The 21,291-nt window shown below is 33.7% G+C and overlaps 1 protein-coding gene across 1 annotated transcript in view; it reads right to left on the minus strand.

The window, feature by feature from the left end:
- LOC124365015 (ER degradation-enhancing alpha-mannosidase-like protein 3) overlaps nucleotides 1–21,291 on the minus strand; it is a 92,061-nt gene that overhangs the window by 12,596 nt on the left and 58,174 nt on the right. The window contains exons 14-15 of the mRNA XM_046820899.1: nucleotides 9,067–9,165; nucleotides 3,184–3,363 (exon numbers count right to left, since the gene is read on the minus strand). Coding sequence (XP_046676855.1) covers nucleotides 3,184–3,363; nucleotides 9,067–9,165 — 279 coding nt within the window. The remainder of the gene's footprint in view (nucleotides 1–3,183; nucleotides 3,364–9,066; nucleotides 9,166–21,291) is intronic.

Below are 21,291 nucleotides of genomic sequence, written 5' to 3' on the forward strand. Positions count from 1 at the left end.
GTGTGGCCACTAGATATTATAAAAATAGTAAATAGGCTAAAGAACTCTAGAAGCCCGGATATCTATGGTGTTCCTTGCTTTGTTTTGGAAGCGGTGATCCATGAAGTAGCAAACCCTCTATCAGTAGTAATAAACAAGTGTCTTAGTCGAGGTATCTTTCCAGATGCTTTGAAGATTGCACGCACAGTCCCCATCTACAAGAAGGAAATCCTGAGGAACTGGTGAATTGCAGGCCAGTTTCAGTTCTGCCAGTGGTGTCTAAGGTCATGGAGTCAATAATGAAAAAACAGTTGGTTGATTTTTTTGAGTCCAACAATCTGCTCAGCAACACCCAACATGGCTTCAGAAGTGGACGTTCTACAACCACTGCCTTATTATCCATAGCATCAAAGATAATGGAAGCTTTCGAGGCTGGCGAATCGATGGCTCTTGCGCTCTGTGATCTGAGCCGAGCATTCGATTGTGTGCCGCATAAGATACTACTTAGCAAGCTAAATTCCTATGGGATCGAAGGAACAGTTCAAAAAACTATTTCCAGCTATCTCGAAAATAGACAACAGAGGGTATCGCTTGGTGGGGCTACTTCAGGAAGTAGAGAAGTCATGCATGGAGTGCCACAAGGTTCCATCCTGGGACCTTTGCTCTTCTTAATTCTTGTGAATGATTTAAGACTGGGAGGCAGGGCAGTGCTGTTTGCAGATGACACTACGCTCCTGTCCAGAGGAAAGCTGATACACTCTGTGCTTCAGGAAGCCGAGGACTTGTTAGCAGATGCCAAGAGGTGGTTCACCACAAACAAACTAAAACTAAACGAAGAAAAAACACAACTGATATTCTGTACTCTAAAAAATGGAGATGTCATAGAGGACTGTGATAAGGCCGTTAAAATTTACTCGGTTTCTGGCTGGACCCGAAGTTAAATTGGAATTGCCACATAGACAAAGTCTGCACAAAACTCTCCAGGGTTATCTTCTTACTGAGAAAAACTGAGAAACGTGGTACCAGAGCGGTGCCTGGTAACGGTGTACCACGCACTTTTTCACAGCCACCTAGCCTATGGTATTCTGCTCTGGGGCCATGCATCAGCATGCAGCAGAATACTTGTTCTCCAAAAGAAGGCGCTACGCATCATTACATCTTCAGACCATCTGGAGCATTGTAGGCCTACTTTCAAACGCCTCAGGGTATTAACGGTTCAAGGCCAATATGTAATGAACTCGCTTATATACATAAAGGAGAATGAATCACTGTTTGGGAGAAGACAAGATGTCCATGGCTACAACACCCGCCATGCAAAAGACCTAAACAGCCTAAAATGTAGACTTTCAAAATCGTTAAACAGTTTTCCAATAGCAGCGGTCAAACTATACAACAGCCTACCGGAAAGTATCAGAAATATGAACACTATTAAGTTCAAGGAAGCCATATGGTCCAGACTTACAAGTAGGCCTATCTATGCACTCAAGGAACTTGAAGATGACCCACTGTTCTAGTCCTGCCACCATAAACCTTTGTAAATAGTGTATATAGTTTTAAATACTTGACAAAATTGTTCAGAACAAATTGCAAACAGTTTTAAACAAAATTGACACAGTCTATCTGGTTTTATCAGTCAAAGACGAAGACATCAAGTATCAAGTAAGGCCACACGGCATACAGCTGATAGACTACACACCTGGTGATGCGCTGCATGGCCTTGAGTTCTTTGTTGCTACTGTTTCTAAGTTATTATATGTAGGCTAGTTGTTTATGATTGATATGTTGTGAAATGGGCAATCCTTGTTCAAGTGATATATACGTGAACTACTGGATGATGACAATATTATTTCTGATGATGAAAGTGACATATCAGCAAATGAAGTGCATGATGAGATTTGTTATCAAGTGGAATGTGAGTTTTGTTGTGAACAAATCGATAGTGACAGTGACAATCATCATTATCTGATATTCCTCTTGCCCAAAGAATTAAGCAAAAACCAATATGGATGTGCTCTGCCAAAAAAAGAAATACATACATTTTCATAAAAATCCTTTTTTTCATTGTAAATAAGTTTATACACATTACTAAATATTAATGAAAACACTACTTTTCCAAATTGTTTAAGTTTATACATGTTATAATCTTTTCTTTCACTACAAAACTGTATATATTTTGTACATTTACAGTATCTTACTATCTCTTCATATGAAAGCTACATGGAGTAAAACTTAAAAAAACAAAGAAATAAAATACACATTTTTCAATTTATGTACGAATAATAAATAAAACAACACTCTAGTAAGTGCACATTTTTATTATTTTAAATTATTGTCTGGTTTCTAAAAAATATTGATATGTAACACGCACTACTTAGCATTTAGCATATATTTTCAAAAAATATCTGAAAAATATGCTGTGTAAAGACAAAAAACCAGTGTATCATTCTGGGAGTTTCTTATTATCAGTTGGAGGGTTAATATGTTGCTAAGATGTGTATTACAATGTTAAAAAGTATACACATACAAGAATATGTCTATCATCTTCAAGATAAAATTTGCCCTATTAATACTGACTAAGAACAACGGGTAAGAGTATGTTGTAAATCGAGTTCTCCAAGTTTTAGAGAATAATTTATTGCTGTGTTATTTATCATTCAATTTTCTTGAAAACTTTTACAGGTCTCCATTATTACATATGCTTAAATAAAAAAATAAATATTCTGTATGAAATATATTATGTTTATACTGATTTTCGAGTTTAAAATTAAAATTTCATTGTAAAACTTTATTTTATTTTAGGTTTTAGTACTCTTTGAATATAAAAAAATGAATGAAATAAAGCTTTAATTGAATATATCTTTCTTATAGTATGGTCAAAGACAAATAAAAAATTATTGTGCTAGTTTCAATAGTAACGTTTTTAGAATGATTTATGTAAAATACTACAAAAACGGTGATTTAGGCTGTGGTGATTTACGCTAGTAAGCCGCATTAAGCGTCCGTTGGACAAAGTATTAAAATGAATGGATCTTTCCATTTCTAAAAAACAGTAGTCTCCTTACTTTTTCTATAATATAGGAGTTCTACTCTTTTAAATCACATCTTTCGATATCAACAATAACCTGAGCATTAGCAAACGAATAGCTTCAATAAATTATAAGATCACATTTAAAATAAAATCGATCTCTGCTAGACTCAACTGACCTGGTCAGAGCTGGTGAGCTGTTTACCAAAGTGTGCTGGACCAGCACTGAGTGTAACCGTCTCTCCTTGGCTGCTGTACCGTACTGTCTGAGGCACTGTATCAACATTCTGAGCCTTCGACAATTCTACCATTTCCGCCATGAAGACTAAGCCTTCCTCTGCATCCGATACCGACTTAGCCTGCCATGTAACATCAATACAATTACTCAGAAAAACAACAAATAGTACTAGATATTAAAAAATTTAAATTATAGTGATTTTCATATTCTACAATTCTTCACCTATCTAGAAGCAATCCAATAACATATAACACATTGGAAATTTGCAATTTTACAAGCTTAAAAAAGTGAAATCTATTTCCTTTTCCTACAAAACTATTACTCAATAGCTCTGGTTTTAGGTTAAAAATGTGTATAGTAGTAGTAGATTGTTTGTTTGGTAGATTGACTCTCCACCTTTATTCTGCTTGAAATTGCTTGGTTAATTTGAAACAGCATGTGGTAAATTGGTATCTAGTGGATTAAATCTATTTCAACTATTATAATAATTTAAAGTTAACTATATATATATATATATATATATATATATATATATATATATATATATATATATATATACATACATATATATATACATATATATATATACATATATATATATATATATATATACATATATATATATACATACATATAGTTATACATATATATATATATATATATATATATATATATATATATATATATATATATATACAGGTGTATATGTATATTATGTCTGGAAACACCCAAATATATCCTTTAATAATTTAAATATAAATTTGAAACCTCTTACAATCGTGATAGAGATTGGGCATCTACTTTTTGGAACAATGTTTTGTTATGTCACACCAACGGGGGACGTCCTGCCGAGGGTATCGTGAATATTCTTAATGGAAGCCTATACCTTGTGATACATAATTTTTAAAGGTAATAGCTTACTGAATTGAATGCCACAAACCGCATCTCAAAGGAATTATTCTATCAGAAAATAGAGCATTTTTAGTATTGAAAAATTTACTGATGTTCAAACAATGTAATTTTAACATGGTTCTTGCCACAAATTGTGTTACACTAATTTTTTAGCATTTTTTTAAATGTTCAATTAAATAAAACAAAAATTTCATTTTAAGCTGGTTCTATTAGCACAAATTTGCCAGTTTTTATTACAGTACAATTATGGAAATACTTATGTTATTGATTTCTTATTACAAATAAAAAATAATGTATTGCTGTTTTAAAAAATACAACAAACGTTTTACCTGCATTTGGTGTCAAAGCAATTGTTTTTTCGAACTGTGTTCCTTCTAACGGTTTGACAATGAGCCAATCTTGTGTAAAATGATTCGACAGAGTTGCCTAACATTTCTTCAGTTATCAAAGCAATCTCCTCTATAATCCTGTTTCTTAGGTCTTCCAAATTATGAGGCTTTCTTCTATAAAACATTGGATTTTAAATGACCCCATAGGAAAATAAATCGATTGGTGACAAATCCGGAGATCTTGGAGGCCATTCGATTTCTCCTCTTCAGCCAATCCATTTATGAGGAAACCTTAAAAATCCAAATACTCTCTTACCTGTCTCCCATAATGGGGTGGAGCACCATCCTGCTGAAACCATACATTATCAAAGTATTCTCCTGATGCAATTTTGAATAGCTGGGATTATTTCATTTTGGAGCATATTCGCATTTTAAATTTCCATTGATGAAAAAGGGTCCAACAATTTTGTTACCTAAAATTCCACACCATACGTTCAGTTTTTGTGGTTGCTGTGGAATGGGACTCAGTAATCCAATGTGGGTTTTCACTAGCCCAGTAACGGCAATTGTGCCTGTTAACATTGCCATTTAGGAAAAAAAGTTGCCTCATCAGAAAATAGTATGTTGGTCAGAAAATCTCTATTGTCATCACATTTGCGCATCACAAGTTCACAAAAACTCAACTCTTCTGTCGTAATCATCCTCACTTAACTGTTGGACTAAAAATGAACTTTAAAATGGTTTGTATTTATTAATTTTCAAAATCTTACTCACAGACATAGGGTGCATATCATGTTGCTGTGCAGCTTTTCTGAGCGATGTATTGTGGGTCTTCAATAAATTGTTTGCAAAACATCTAGTGCATGTTCTTCATCTGTTGCAGATTGTATCCTACCCGACTTTGGGCCGATTACGTACACTCCCTGTCATTTCAAAACGCCCCAATAGTTTTTGATATTGTTGAAAACACTTATGGGATTCCTTTCTGGGAAAGTGTCATTAAACAAATTACATAACTTCCCGATAAGATCTTTGACGATCGCCATATCCTCGCATCATCAAACAGAGTAATTCGTTTCTCTTTCAGACAATTCCCATTAAAATGCCATCCAAATAAAAACTGAACTACTGTAATTAGATAACTTGTTGACAGCAATGCTTCAGAGACACTGATTAAACTCGACAGGAATGATATGACCTTTGTCCATTTGTAATTCCCAAGCTTTAGACCTGTCTAGTGAAAGCTCCATGCTCAACAAACTGAAACCTGTAGACCAGATGATTAATAAACACAATAATGTTTCTCATAGGCTAGTGACCTTTGTCTCTTTAAACCTTCCTGCTGACTGGAAAACACCAAGTACAGATTCATAAGTAATCAGAGAAAGTGATTCATAAGTTTTATTCATTGTAATAAAAACTGGTAAATTTGTACTAATGAAACCAGCTTAAAAATAAATTGTTTATTTTATTTTAATTGAACATTTAAAAAATGCTAAAAAATTAGTGGTAAAACACATTTTGTGGCAAGAACCATGTTAAAATTACATTGTTGAACATTCAGTAAATTTTCAATACTAAAAATGCTCTAATTTTCTGATAGAATAATTCCTTTGAGATGCGGTTTGTGGCATTCAATTCAGTAAGCTATTACCTTTAAAATTATGTATCACAAGGTATAGGCTTCCATTAAGAATATTCACGATACCCTCGGCAGGACGTTCCCCCGTTGGTGTGATATAAACAAAACATTGTTCCAAAAAGTAGATGCCCAATCTCTATCACGATTGTAAGAGGTTTCAAATTTATATTTAAATTATTAAAGGATATATTTGGGTGTTTCCAGACATAATATACACCCTGTATATATACAATTTTAGTGGCTTTACTTAAAAAATGTTTACTTTTTTAGCAATTTTTGAGCCTTATTGCAAAATCCACTGAGAATGTATTTTTATCCATGTGTTCAATGGCTTTATAACACTGGAAATTCAATCTATATATGGCTTATTATATATTATTGTTTTCTGAATATTCCAAATCATAATATCTTTATTAACATTTTCTTACTTTCAAAAAAATTTAGGTGTTTGAATATTCTTGATAATTTATTTGAATATTTTATAACTTTGCACTATCTCATCACGTTTGACAGGTTTATATAAACTCAAAACCATACAAAAGGAACACAAGTTTATACTTACTATAGTAAGTACAAAAACTACCAGATGTTGTGCTGTTGTGGTTAGTAGTCTAGTAAGTACTTATTTTATCTATATAGTCAGCCATATTACTAATAACCAAAACAAAATATGAATTAAAAATAAAACAATTAGATAGACACCAAAACATGACGACAGCAGACGTAACTCATAAGACAGTCGGCCTGGCCAGCTGGTCACAGTCAAAACAGTTGCTTGCACAAGATGTTTATTCTAACCATACAAAGAGGAATAAAATTTGATTTATTGAGTAGTAATATACCTCAATCCTCAATAGCTCGAATGTTCTGCCATCAATTGATATTAGGTTTTAAACCGAAACATCGAAAACACGCATATAATAACCGATTTATATAAATGATTTCCAAAACGACTGCGTACAGCCATATCTACGGCAGTTGCCAGTTAAGAGGGTTAAACAAATCTGAAAATAATAATAAAATATTACAATTCAACATAAATATATTACAGGTTAGGTTTTTGGATATTGTAAATTATATGAACAATTTTCAGAAAGAAATAGTGGATAGATATAGGAGAAATAATCATGGTAAAAATTATAAACTGAGAATCAATAAGGAAGATATCAATGTAGACATTGATTGACTTTTAGTCTCCTTTATCTTTACGTAATTTTTAAACCCAGTAATATATTGTAAAAACAATAAACTAAAATGTAATCAAACCAAACCAATATCAGACAGGTGGTTATCAGGAGTTAGCCACAACTGTAGGTGAGTGTTGCTGGGAGTAAATCATAGAAGCAACAGCTACGAGATGGTTAATTTCCTCTTTTCTCATGCTGTCATGTATCATTACTCAAATAGAAAACAATTAACAATGTGTAATCTATTAATAAGTTTTGGGATAAAATTTGGTTGAATAAAATGTAATAATACATTTCTCATAACTTAACCCAACATACCGATAAATAATTAGTTAGACCTAAAATGGTTAATCTTTGATGACATCTACTCGATCAATTTTTGTTTTTGCACTGACTGTTAAAAAAATATAAAGTTCACTTTGGAACATGTTACACATTCATGTTAAAGCTAACAAGGTGAGTAATGACTTTTACTGTTTTACAATACAATTTGGAGTAACAAATGGATGTTTTTACGAGGGCCATCCGGAAAGTAGTACCCATTTGTGAAATAATGATACAGAAGTAAATATTAACAAATATAAACATTTTTATTGAAAAGAGCATACCTTAAACTACTTCTCCACATAATCTTCAAGCAAATTTAAGCATTTGTCATAACGTGTGACGAGTTTTTGTATTCCAGCGTCATATTCCTCCGCCGCCAGCCGATTGAAATACGTAGTCACACCTTCTTTAAGTTCTTCATCGCTGTCAAATCTTTTTCCCACCAAAAACTCTTTAAGTTTTGTAAAGAGATGAAAATCTGAAGGAGCCAAGTCCGGGCTATACGGTGGATGGTCGAAAATTTCCCAATTGAATTGCTGCAGAAGTTGTTGTGTTATCCCCGCTGCATGAGGCCTTGGTTTTGTGCTCATCTGTAAGCATGCGAGGGACCCACCTTGCACAAATTTTTGAATAATGCAGATGGTCTTTGACAATTTCATGAATAATTGTTCGAGAGACATTAGGGAAATGTTCACAGATGTCATCAATTGTGACGTGCCGATCGTTCCTCACGAATTCGTCTACTGACCTCAGCAGTTGATCTGTAATGACAGATGGTCTCCCTGAACGCTCATCGTCGTGTGTGTTCCCCCTCCCCAAGTTGAAATTACGACACCAGCGCCGAACAGATGACTCTTCCATCACATTGTCTCCATACACTTCCTTTAATTGGCGATGAATATCACAAGGTCGAACGTTTCTTGCGTTGAGAAATTTTATTACAGCCCTCACTTCACAACTGGCGGCGTTTTCAATTTTTTTAAACATTATGAACTGCCACAGAAATAACACAGGCAATGCTAGCATCACGGAACTTGTAACAGAGAAGGCAGACAAGCCACTGAAGCGATCTGACCTTGACCGGCGGCTACTCGCGTCATCAGCGCCTCACGCGGCGGAAACGGGTACTACTTTCCGGATGGCCCTCGTATATGCAGATGTTCTCCAAATTTTATTATACACTGTTGTTACAAAAGTGTAATTATACTGACCAATCCTTCAAGAAACCTTAATTTTAACCGTCTGATGCCATGATAGCATTTATTTTAAAATAATTAATATAAATACCTAATAGACTTAAAATACGAATTTAACTATGCTATAGGCTATTAATATAGACTAAATAAAGGTATTTAAAATACTGAATTAAGTTTCAGAGTTTAAGTACTTAATTAGTTAAATAAATTTAATTCTTGTAAATGACTCACATTAGAAAATGTGTGTAGCAGTTGGACCCTCCCGTCATTTAGAATTTGGACAGTGATACCCATCTCTTTCACCAGCCGCATATGCTCTTCATTTGAGGCCTAAAACATTTAGATATGAATACAAATTATTTACGATTTCAGTATGTGATATAACTGTTATAGAATCTAGAATATATACCTAATGAACAGTTGATAATTTTTATATGGTTTGATTACAGAAGGAAATTAGCTCACAAATATGCATTACTGTAAGTCCTGCCTCTACGTACAGTGCTTATGCTGATATGTTTAACTTATTTTTGTAGAACGTGACCTTGTCTGCTGAAGAGAAATAGTGTTAAGAAATTTGGATAGTAAATCAATATGACCAACAGAGCTAAATGGGCTGCACAGAGCAAAGCAGTTTATCCACCATAACAAGAGTTTGCCATTAATGGCATCGGTATTGTGGGTATCACATCTGTCACATTATTTATTCTTTATTATTCTTACTCCTATTTCTTTACTTTCTGTCTGCTTTCCTTTATAATTATGAAAAAGCTTTTTTTAAATTGATAATTCTTCATATTTTCATGATACAACTCAACCTACACTTACATTTAAAATTTTCAACTGCCACCTTTGTGGTCATCACCATGACAAGATAAGAGCTAGTGATGACATAAAAAGTAATTCTACATTGATATTTAGTTAAATTTTTTTAGATTAAAAATTCCAAACTACTAATAATAAGCTGATTTACACCGTGGCATCTGTATGATTTGGCACAATGAGATTGGGATGATATCAGAAAAATGAAACCATACCAAGTAGTGGCCATTAAATTGAGAGATAAAGATAAATAAGATACAGCATTTTTATACATAGTAGACGGTTAATAATTAGAGTTGAACAATTGCTCGTCTAGAAAGTGCAAGTAACAATATATGGCAAACTTAATGTCTTATTATTTTTATTATCCATGTCATAAAAACAAGAACTGATAAAGAAAACGGTTTAATCTTAAAACACTTGTCAAAAATCTTATATCACACAACATTTACATTAAGCAAATTTAGATAAATTTACAGGAAAATAAATAATTCCAAACTAGTAAACCCAAGATGGCAGTGCAAAATTACACAAAATATATTTATTACCCATTATTATTAGAAGTTTGGTTTTTTTCTAGGACAATTATGATTTTGTTTTACTTTATTTTGAAAATAATATTAATTAAATAGGTTTATAACCGAGTGCATTGTTCAAAATGAGTTTATTATAGGACAGTTCCTACCATTTGGAATTCTTTAATAGTCATGGCAATTTAAAATAGTAAATCTGAATTCTCTAATTTTAGACAAATTTCTGCACAGGTATTGTTCCAAAAATATTTGAAAAGGTTGTATGGAGGTTTTTTTTATATAACACTTTGTCAACTTATCTCCCCACATCAGCAAGGCTCTGTGAGAGGTTGTTTGTTTGCCACAAATTAACCATTATTTTTAGTTACAAGAAGAGGGAATGGGGAAAGTGAAATATCTGGCATATACCTCCAGAGTTTTTACAATCAAAACTTTCTACTTCAGTAAAAAGCAACACAGTGAAAAGTGATTATCAACACAACAAACTTCCTACACAGAATATCTTGGCTGAATGAACACCCTCCAAATACTCAATTGGGACAAAGCTCCCCAGAACCGAGCTCCAATTCTCCATACTACACCAAAACATGCAGGAAATGTGCAATAAAATTAACAGACTCAATCATCTTCTAGAGGAAACAAAACTACTTGTTATCATCCTAAGCGTGCATGGGTTCGTGACACAACATACAGAAAACAACAGGCTTGACAAATACTGCTTGAAAACATATTTTTGCCATGAAATCCACAAAAAGGAGGTGTTGCTCTTTATGTTGAGGAAGAGCATGAGGCTTCTACTCAAGAGATACCAATTAAAAATAATAGAGAACTAACCCTAGAGATGGGTATGGTTAAAAGAATTCTTTGTTTGAAGTTTGTTTTTGACAATGGAAGGATTGTGAAGGAAACAGGATTTTTCCAGGTATTTGCCATCGTTCAGTGATACAAAAATCAATAACACTACGTTTCGAGATCTGAAATCTAATCTCTTCTTCAGGTAAATACTAACCTAACACAAACTAGGTTAAAATAAACAAACCATACAAAAATGTTGTGACACACGTAATAATTTGTAATAAACCAATGCAGGATCACAGTATGGCTTTAAGAAGTTCATGTAGCACAAAAAAATAAAAACCACCGCTATTCCCTCCTTTCTTGCCGCCCTCTTGTTTCTGCTGTGACGATTACCATTTACTAAAGGCCTCTGGTCAGTCATAGGCTGTTGGTTCGCAAATGCAGACCTATTGTGACCTGTATTCTGTAATTCAGTTTTAATAATTAGTGTTGTCTTTAGTTTTTTATTAAGTGCATGTTTTAAAGTTAGTGAAATTGACACACAACATGGTGGTTGTGATTCCTGACTACATGTGTCACAACGCTCTGGTATGATTTTTTAAATGTTAACCTAGTTTGTAATTATGTGTTAGGTTAGTTATTTACCTGAAGAAGAGATCAGATTGCAGATCTCTAAATATAGCGCTACTGATTTTTTGTATCACTGAATGATGGCAAATGTCTGTTAAAATAATGTCTGGAAAAAAACAATTGTATATCCTTACAGAACACCAGGAGGACACTTGTAGGAGGCTTTGAATCTGAACTGACTGGGTAAGAGCAGATAAAGCTGAAATGAGCAAAGCCAAGAAAGACTGCGACATGAAACTAAAAAAACTCAGGCGTAAATTGTCTGTAGATCATGTAGCAAAACGCTGAAAATAAGTCTAAAGCCAGTTATTATATAACAGTGAGAGAAAAAATCATAACCAAGAGCTAGCTCAACTACAGCTCAACATAGAAGGACAATTAACCACTGACCCACATAAAATTTGCAACCATTTAAACCATTACTTTACTAACATAGCAGAAAATATTCTCAACTCACAACCAAGACCCTCAAAACTAACTGCACCACACCTGACTTTCTCAAACCATGACTTAACACAACTACCTGTCACTAACCAACAAGAAATTAAGGACGTGATGGAAAGCATTTAGCCTAAAACCTCAGCAGGGCTCGACGAAATTTCAGCAAAACTACTAAAACACTGTAGCAAAGTTTTAATCCCATCTCTAGTCAGTATAACAAATCTATCCCTAAGAAAATACATTTCCCTTCAGATCTAAAAGCAAGGTATACTCCAAGCTTAAAATACTAAGGCAGGCAACATAGACCTATAAAATTTATTTCTACATTGTCAAAGGTGATTGAAAGAGTAGTCTTGAAAAGGCTGATGGTCTACTGCCAACATCACAACACACTGACGGACGACCAACATGGCTTTGCCAAAGGAATGTCAACAACACCAGCAATGATCAAACTTTTAGAATTTATCATCAACGCCTTGGAGGAGGGAAATATGGTTGCTGGTATCATGTTGGATTTCAAGTAAAGCCTTTGATTGCTTGACACATAAACTAATTTTCAATAAACTCAAACAACTTGGAGTAAAAGGACAGGTAAAAGCTTGGTTGAGGAATTATCTGGGAGGAAGAAGTCAAATTGTAAAGATACAAAACACACAAAATGGTATAACCCAAGTAACAAAATCAAAGCCTCTTCCAATCAGCAGGAGAGCCTGTGGTATTGGGGCCAGTCCTGTTCATCCTCCTGACGAACGACATGTCACAATATCAAGGCACACACTGCTCCCCTCTGATGTATGCTGATGACACAACACTGTTGGTGTCTGAATCATACCCAAACAATCTAGCTATCAACTCATACATTGCACTGAACATTGCTTACCAGTATTGCAACGAGAATGATTTATTAGTTAACACTGATAAGAGAAAACAGCTTGCTTTTGGAAGAAGGAAAGGTCGAAATTCCAGCACTTCCAGATGTAAAATTGGAAACTCATGCCAAGTGGAATAATCATATTGAGAGTTTTTTTCCAAGAAACTAAGTTCATACCTGTATGTTTTAAAAGGAATCAAGCATATTAGTGATGAAGCCCCAACTAAAGTCTGTTCGAGTAGTACATGAGATACAGCCTGATAGTTTGGAGAGGGACCACAACAAAAAACCTCCAGAGAATTCCACTGTTTCAGAGAAAAGTCATATGGGTAATGTCAGAACTGGGTCCTAGAGTCCTAGAGAGAACTGAAAAAATTTTCCCCAGCTAAAAGATTTTTACAATAGTTGGCTTATACATCTGAGAAATTATTATACATGTTGACAAGCAATATCTATGAGGCAACAAAGTCCATAAAGAAACCATCGTAAACAGGCCAAAAGCTGTTCAACCTTCTACCAGACGACATAAAGTCACTCCGAGAACAGAAGCTGAAAACAACTCTGACCAGATGGCTCATCAACAGACCATTCTACTCCTTGGATGAATTCCTAGACTGGAGAAGAGAAACCAACACAACTTGACCAATCTGTATAGAAATGTTGATGCATGTACATTTCTCAAAGAAGATGTAATATAGATTATTGACTTTTAGCATTGTCTAATCATCTGATTGACCAACAAGGATAATTTGATACCATTGACTATTATTTCACGTGAAAAAGATCTTCGACAAGCTCCCACTTATCTGTTTTGAGGGAGCTTATAGGATTTTCTCTTCACTGGATGTAATGTGCTTTGTAGCTCAAAGTTTTACAGTTTCATGTAGCATTTTTGCACCTAGCTTGAACCGAAAATCGCAGTTTCTATTCCAATGTTTCTACTTAAAAACTGCAACTATCCTGATCAGCTCTGGTAATAAGAATGTAATGAAAAAATTGCACAATCTCTTTTAAAATTTGTTATTCATTTTATATTTTTGGCTGAGAATCAGCATCTTGAAAACAAACTGACCAAGAGCCTCAAAAATTTGCATGAAGCTTCATTTCCATATAGGCAACACTTAGTTTGTTGATGGTGCATTGACTGAGCATTAGGGAATATTTTTACATTGGTCATATGGGTATCCATCACAAGCAACGAGAAAATCACAGAATAAATGAATTTGTAAACAAACTTAGTACAAATTGTACAATCATCCTATGACATATATCTCGAGGAAGATTTTATCAGGAGAATTTAAATTTTGCATGAAAATTCTTTTCTACATATTTCTACCTTGTTTAGTACTAATTGCATCACTAACATGATTATTGTTAACACTTTCAATCACTGACCAGCTATTAACTCCTGATTCACAATCTTTACCTGGTCCCAAATAATAGTTTTCTTGAATTCCCAAATATATCTTACTTGAAAGGTAGCAAGTTTGTTAATCAACAATTTATAAAAAGAGATTTAAAATTAACTATGACATTGTGTACAACGGTGCAAATTGCAATCCAGTTTGACCAAAGTATTTGTTTATGTAGTTACACTGATTATAAATAGTATCACTCCATCAATAAATGCTTATTGTAATGCTAGTTTGATTGGCTGAGAGAGAATAGGACTTCTTAAGTGCATAGCTAATAAAAAAATAACTAAACATCAATCATTAGAGAAAATAGATAGCCACTATGGGAAGATAGCCAAAGTGTAGCAGAAAACAAATTTAAAGTCACTGTGTGTGGCTTTACAGCCTGTGAGGTCTGCAACTCAGTAGTGGTTAAGACCTGAGAACAAATTAGCTATAGCCACTAAGTGTGATTTTTCAAGCTCCGAGGAAATTTGTTAAAGGGTGTTAAAAGCACAAAGGGTTAAACTTTTAATATAATAAATAATTTTTGAATCACTAGTCAAAAAAATAGGGAAACTCTAGCCATGAAAGTACAAGCCTATATTAATAGCTAATTCTGATTAATACATATTTTGTTTTTAATTTCTTAAACACAAAATATTCTATAAAGAAGTTTAATTTTATTTAAAACACTTAAGCCTTCAATGAGGGAATTTTGACAAGCCCGATTATTGCCAACCACAGGATTTATCCAGCTTATAATCACTGATTTTTTAAGTCAGCTACCCAATCATTACAATTAACCATTTTCATGAGGTTACTTTAAAAAAAACATAACACTCATGACATTACTGTTCTTCAAAGAGGCCTACATTATATAAAATAAAATAAAAATTGTACTGAATAAGCTAGGCCTACAAAGTAGAACCAATACTTGTAGGCACTTACTACTTTGCACTTACTGTACATTAAAAAATTATATAGACTCGTATTATAATCTACATTGACTAAAACGGGGATATTTTAATATTGAGTAGTGAAAAACAATGTGAATATCAGCAGCAGAGAGCATCATAACTATAGTGTAAAAATGATCAGCTGGAATAAACGTCTGGTGAAAAAAATCACGTGAATGAAAGAAAAGAAATATTGTAATAATAACAAAAGGATAGAAGGGAAACAAATAAACACCTATAGTAGTTCTGATTGCTGTCAATGAATTGCATCTAGTCATATTATCTACACAAAAAATGTGTTCATTTGAAACCACTGCTCTGTGGTTTGTCAGCACATGAAACCATGAGGGTTTTTTAAGTGTTAATATATTCTTGAGCATCTCAATGTTGATGAGACTAGAAATTAATTTCTAATTATCAGATCAAAATAAATAAACTATACTTATATTTGCAGCATGTTGCCCCTCATCAAACCAATATTTTCCTAGTTAAAAGTATCTGTCTACTAACACCATCAACTCAAGTTGAGCTGAACCCCAAACATTTTGATGCTAGCCCTTCAAAGCAGATGTAAATAATACATTTTTTTCATTATCATTTCTATGTGGACAAATTCTGATATTTGTTAAAAATTCTTTGAATTAAACTTCTAAACTAATTATCCACTTGGAGTTCCAACACCTACCTGATGTAGTTGATAAGTAGTGAATAAAATGGGGCGGGTCACACTAGTAAACTGATAGTTTGAAAGAATTCAGAGACTCAAAGGTACAAAACCGTACAGAAGAAACCCAATATCCAGGTGCAACTATACTTACCCAATGGGTGGTAGCGAAAATTGGACAATGTTAAAAGCGGAGTCAAAGATGCGTGGTCAGCAGCCAACTAGCATTCCCTCTAAAGATACCATTATCTCAACTACATGCTCTTCAAACAAATACTGGATTTGCTAAGCAAGTAACTCTGAGTTTTTAACACCTTTACTGTGGCTCGATACTGAGTACTCTTAACCACCCAGTACGCACTAGGGTGTCTACCACAGATAAAGGTGTTAAGTCAAAATAGCTAAAAAGCTTTTATATCTTTTATTACCAACAAATTAACTATCACAAATTTTTCATTTATAAAAACCACAACCTTTTCTCTTTTCTCTTTCTTCCAATATCATACCAGTGGACCAAGAATTTAAAAATACTGGACTTCTTTAGTTTATTTCTTGATTACTGATAACCATACGTCTTATTTTCTATCTGATGTTATATGTAATTTAGCATCTATATTTATCTCAATTTAAATTTTACAGATGGCATCATAGTAAAGTAAAATTACAAATATGAACTTTGTACTGTATACATCTTACTTAAGTTGGATGAATCATTGATAGACAGTAGTTCCTCATCGCAATTGATGTAAGAAAATGTTATTTAGCCCATAGATTCTTCTTTCAATTTATACAAAATCTCTTAGTAAATTGTGAGACAACTTATACAAAACTATATGAGATTTTAGTTATAAATGTATTATTTGTATGCTAGCTTAGGCCTGTTAAGTTTTAGGTCACACAGAATCCCAAAAAGGGAGAAGACAATATCCAGCAGAGAGAGGACAATTCCAAAATTGTTAATTGTGAAAAGACTGTTCGCCAAGTGTTCAATCATGCAGATCAAATAGTTCATAAAGAACCTACCATAGAGTTTTTATGGGTTATCAGTTGTTACAAAAGGCCACAAATACTTTAAATTGGAAACAGGAAAAATCTATTGCAATAGTGTTCCTGCAAACCGAGTACAAATTGCTCAGTATTTTTTTAAAGAAACATACCAATTTCAATGCAATGTAGACTGATCCTACCTTTAACCCAACTGGCATTGATTTCTTGCTGAGTGAAGCCAGATATTTGCACAATCCAGAAATGAAATATTACAAGAAGGAGTAAGATAAAAGAATAAGATATAAAGAAGAAAGTAAGGTTGAATTAGTCTACAGAAGAACCGTGAATAACAAAATGAGCTGATTGACTAATGGGTTTAGGAATATTAAAAAAATCTCACATGAGAAAACAGGTGAAGAAAATAAAAAAAGGAAGGAAGAAGAAATTTTGATTCTAAATATATTAAGGATGATAAGAAAAGCTGTGAGTGAAGGTGTTGTCCCTATTTGATTCTTGAAGAATTTGTTAATAAGGAATATTTATTTGCTTCATGATTCCTAGCTACATAAGTTCTGATTTGTACCAAAGATGGGGGAGGGAACAGTAGCTTGTGGCCTAACACCTAACTGTTTGATTTGTCTCTTGCATATCTGTTCTTTTCATTATCTCCCAGAATTCCTCAAGCTCATCACTAGACCCTTTTATCTTCGTAATTTTACAATTAGTGATATAAAAACTCCTTATGAAAGGATCAACTCACACTTAGATATGAAAAAAATATTTGTGCTAAATTTACAGGTATTATCAAAGTAATCCAGCACAGCATCTAGGCACTTACAAAGTTTAATTTTCATGTCTAAAAAACATCAATCTACTCACTTGGATCAAGTAAAAGTATTTTAATAATTCTTGAAGAATTTACATTTAAAAATAACAGCTGCACAAGCTTCAATTTTAGGTTTAAAATGGTGAATGCTTGAACAATCGATGTTTTTTCTTGATGCCACTAGCTTTCTAAATCTTTAATGTTTGCACAGTAAAGTGAGCTAACCCATTATTGCGGCACAGCACCAGGTTCCTAATGTTCAAGCCCTGCCCAACTTCTGGCAACATTTATAAGTGTACCAAGTTGCTGTGGCAGTTTACTGACCTTTCAGTTTTAACACTGGAAACAACAAATACCCATTATCGGGCATTAATGACATGTTCTTCACGGAATTACTTGATATTGTATCTTTGAAAATATCTTGTGGTCTTTAATTAACCCATTGGCGACGGATGACGTATATTGCCCGTCATCATGTATACAGCGCGTAAAGACGGATGACGGACAGTGTCCGTCATGAATTTTGGGATTTGTTCAATCGATATAATTCTCGGTTATTTGTATGGTTATTCCGTTCACCAACAAGCGATCGATAGTTGAATCGTATTATTCGTATCTAACATCCGAATACAAGAAACTGAATGCAAAAACCGAACATAAACCTGAATACCGTTAACTGTTTGCAATAGAACAGCGATCAGTCGAGCCAACATGGCGTCTCGCGATGAAGTGTTTCTCCGTTCGTCGGAGTTATCTGCGTATGTGGATAATGTACTGAATGAAAGTGATAGTGATAGTGGTGATTTAGATGGCGAAACTGTGAATATCAATGACGATAATGATGAAATCAGTGACAATGACGGGCGAAGTGATAGTAGTGATGACGATGACGACAATGACAATAGGCCTAACCTCCAAACTTGGACCTGGACAAATGACACAAACACAGTAAGGCAAATCAACTTTACTGGAAATTCAGGTATAAAATCCAATTGTTTCCAGGCAATTGAATGCTGATTGTACAGAGCTAGATGTATTGAAATCAATTTCTAACCAATGAGTTCTGGGATAAAAGTTGTAAAGTGAAACTAACAAGTATGCTAGGGAGAAAATTCTTGGTGGAGGTGATATGTTAGGCCTAATAATAATTGGACTGATGTAACCAAGGATGAAATGAAGGCTTACTTTAGCCTTGTTGTTTTGATGTCACAAAACCCAAAACAAAAAGTAACTGACTATTGGTCTCGCAGACAAATAATTCATTGTCCTATCTATAGTGAGGTTATGTCACGCGACAGATTCAAATCTATTTCTAGATACTTACACTTTTCATCCTCACTTCTGCAAACTGACAAACTAAGGAAAATCCGACCAGTTGTTGAATTACTTTTGTCATCATTCAAAAGGGTATTCAAACCTGGAAAGTTTTGTTGTATTGACGAAAGTTTGATGTCCTTCCGAGGAAGGTTAGCCTACATCCAATTCAACCCTTCAAAAAGGGCTAGGTTTGGAATTAAGATTTATAAGGTATGTGATTCTGTAACAGGGTACTGCTACAATTTCAAGATATACACTGGGAAGGAAATTACCAATGACACTACAATGCTTAATTAGTGAACAAGTTGTTTTGAACAATGACAGAAGACTTAGTTGGTGAAGGTCGACTTATGTTTATGGACAATTGGTATTCATCGCCAAAACCTTTTTTTGGAGCTCCTAAACAGAGATACTTATTGCATTGGTACATTGAGAGCCAATAGAAAAAATGTTCCCAAGGAAATAAAAAAAGAAAAACTGAAGAAAGGAGAAATAACATTTCGCTCAAGTAATAACATGTTGTGTCTGAAATGGAAAGATAGGAAGGATGTGACAATGCTTTCAACATACCACGAGAGACCAGATTTCCAAGAAGTAACTTCTCAGCGAGAAAGTAGAAAACAAAATCCAGTAGTAAGCCTCAAACCAAATGTTTGTTGTAGATTACAACAAGTATATGTGTGGGGTAGACAAGCAGGGACCAAAAACTTTCCTCCTTTCCAGTAATGCGTAGGAGTGCCAAAGGGTACAAAAAAATATTTTTTTACCTTTTTGATATTGCATTATGTAATGCTAGTATTGTACACAACTTGGTCACTAAAAAGAAAATTCATCTTTCAGAATTTAGGCTAAACATTGTTGACCAGTTACTATCAACAGTTCAGCTTCCTGATAGGCCTACAGGAGGGAGGCCTTCACTAGACCAACCAATGAGGCTACAATGTAAACAATGGGGACATTTCATTGAAAAAATTCCTCCAACAAACAAAGCTAGACCATCCAAAAGATGTTAAAGTGTGTTATGATCACGGAAGGCGATCAGAAACAATTTACCAATGTAAAAAATGTAAAGTTCCTTTACATTTGGAGAACTGTTTTGAAATTTTTTCATACAGTAAATAAATACTAAAAAAAGTAAAAATGTATTTGTAATTATTTGTAAATATATACCACACATGAATTCCACAACAAAAACTTTTTACAGGTAAGTTATACCACCCATAACTGAAAAAAAAACTATTAAACGTTTTTTTAAAACAAAAAAAAAACTCAGTCCTGGGTTGTCACAATAGCGTTAAAATCTCAGTCTCCAATGGGTTAAACGACTTCAAATATGGTCAAATAGTATTTTCACTTACTTCCTGCACGTAACAATAACGACATCTAATAACAACACATGGTCTAATTGCGTGACAAGCAGTTGAATTGTCATAGAAATGCTTTTTGCGTAATATCACAGCAAAAAAACAGAATAAAACAGGAACAATATAAAAATGCGTAATATTACAACAGAAGTACACTTATGAATTCGCAAAAACATGAAGGGGTTAAAAAAAACCCCTGTAATGTTTATTTATTGCCAAAATACAGTTTTTATTTCTACAAATTCTTAGAGTATGACCTTCTTTAAATAAAAATTCAGAAGTTAAACACGTTATACAGAGTTAAATATATACATATTTGTATGTAGAGGGTTTAAATCACTGAATAAAAATTTGAGCAGTTCATAAAATTATGAAAATTGCTTACAGCTTTCTGGAAGTCGAGATAGACAATATAAACCACACCTTATCATTTGAGTGAAGGCTCAGATACATGTAAAATGAAGAAAAGAACAACTGTTTATGAAACTGTCTTAATGTCAAGTAGTAAGATTATAGACTCTCTTTTAAGCTTATCTGCATACAACCTTCATGAATATTTAAGGTATGAGGCCATTTTCATAGATCTAGAATTAAAGAGTTTAGAAATGTTTTCTTGGAATTGGTATGACTACCACTATCTTCAAAATAAAAAGGGACTGCCTAATCTAAAGATCCCATCTGTACTAATAGAGGAGTAATATGGCATCCAATACACATTTCATTATTAAAACAGGAATATCATCCACAGACCAAGATTAAGACTTAAACATCATTTATCATGAAAACATTTCAGTTTTAATACCATCAACAATTTACAACCCATTCCCGCACATCTAAGATAACAGACATT

Source organism: Homalodisca vitripennis, chromosome 1 (genome assembly GCF_021130785.1).
Source record: "Homalodisca vitripennis isolate AUS2020 chromosome 1, UT_GWSS_2.1, whole genome shotgun sequence".
Lineage (NCBI taxonomy): Eukaryota > Metazoa > Arthropoda > Insecta > Hemiptera > Cicadellidae > Homalodisca > Homalodisca vitripennis.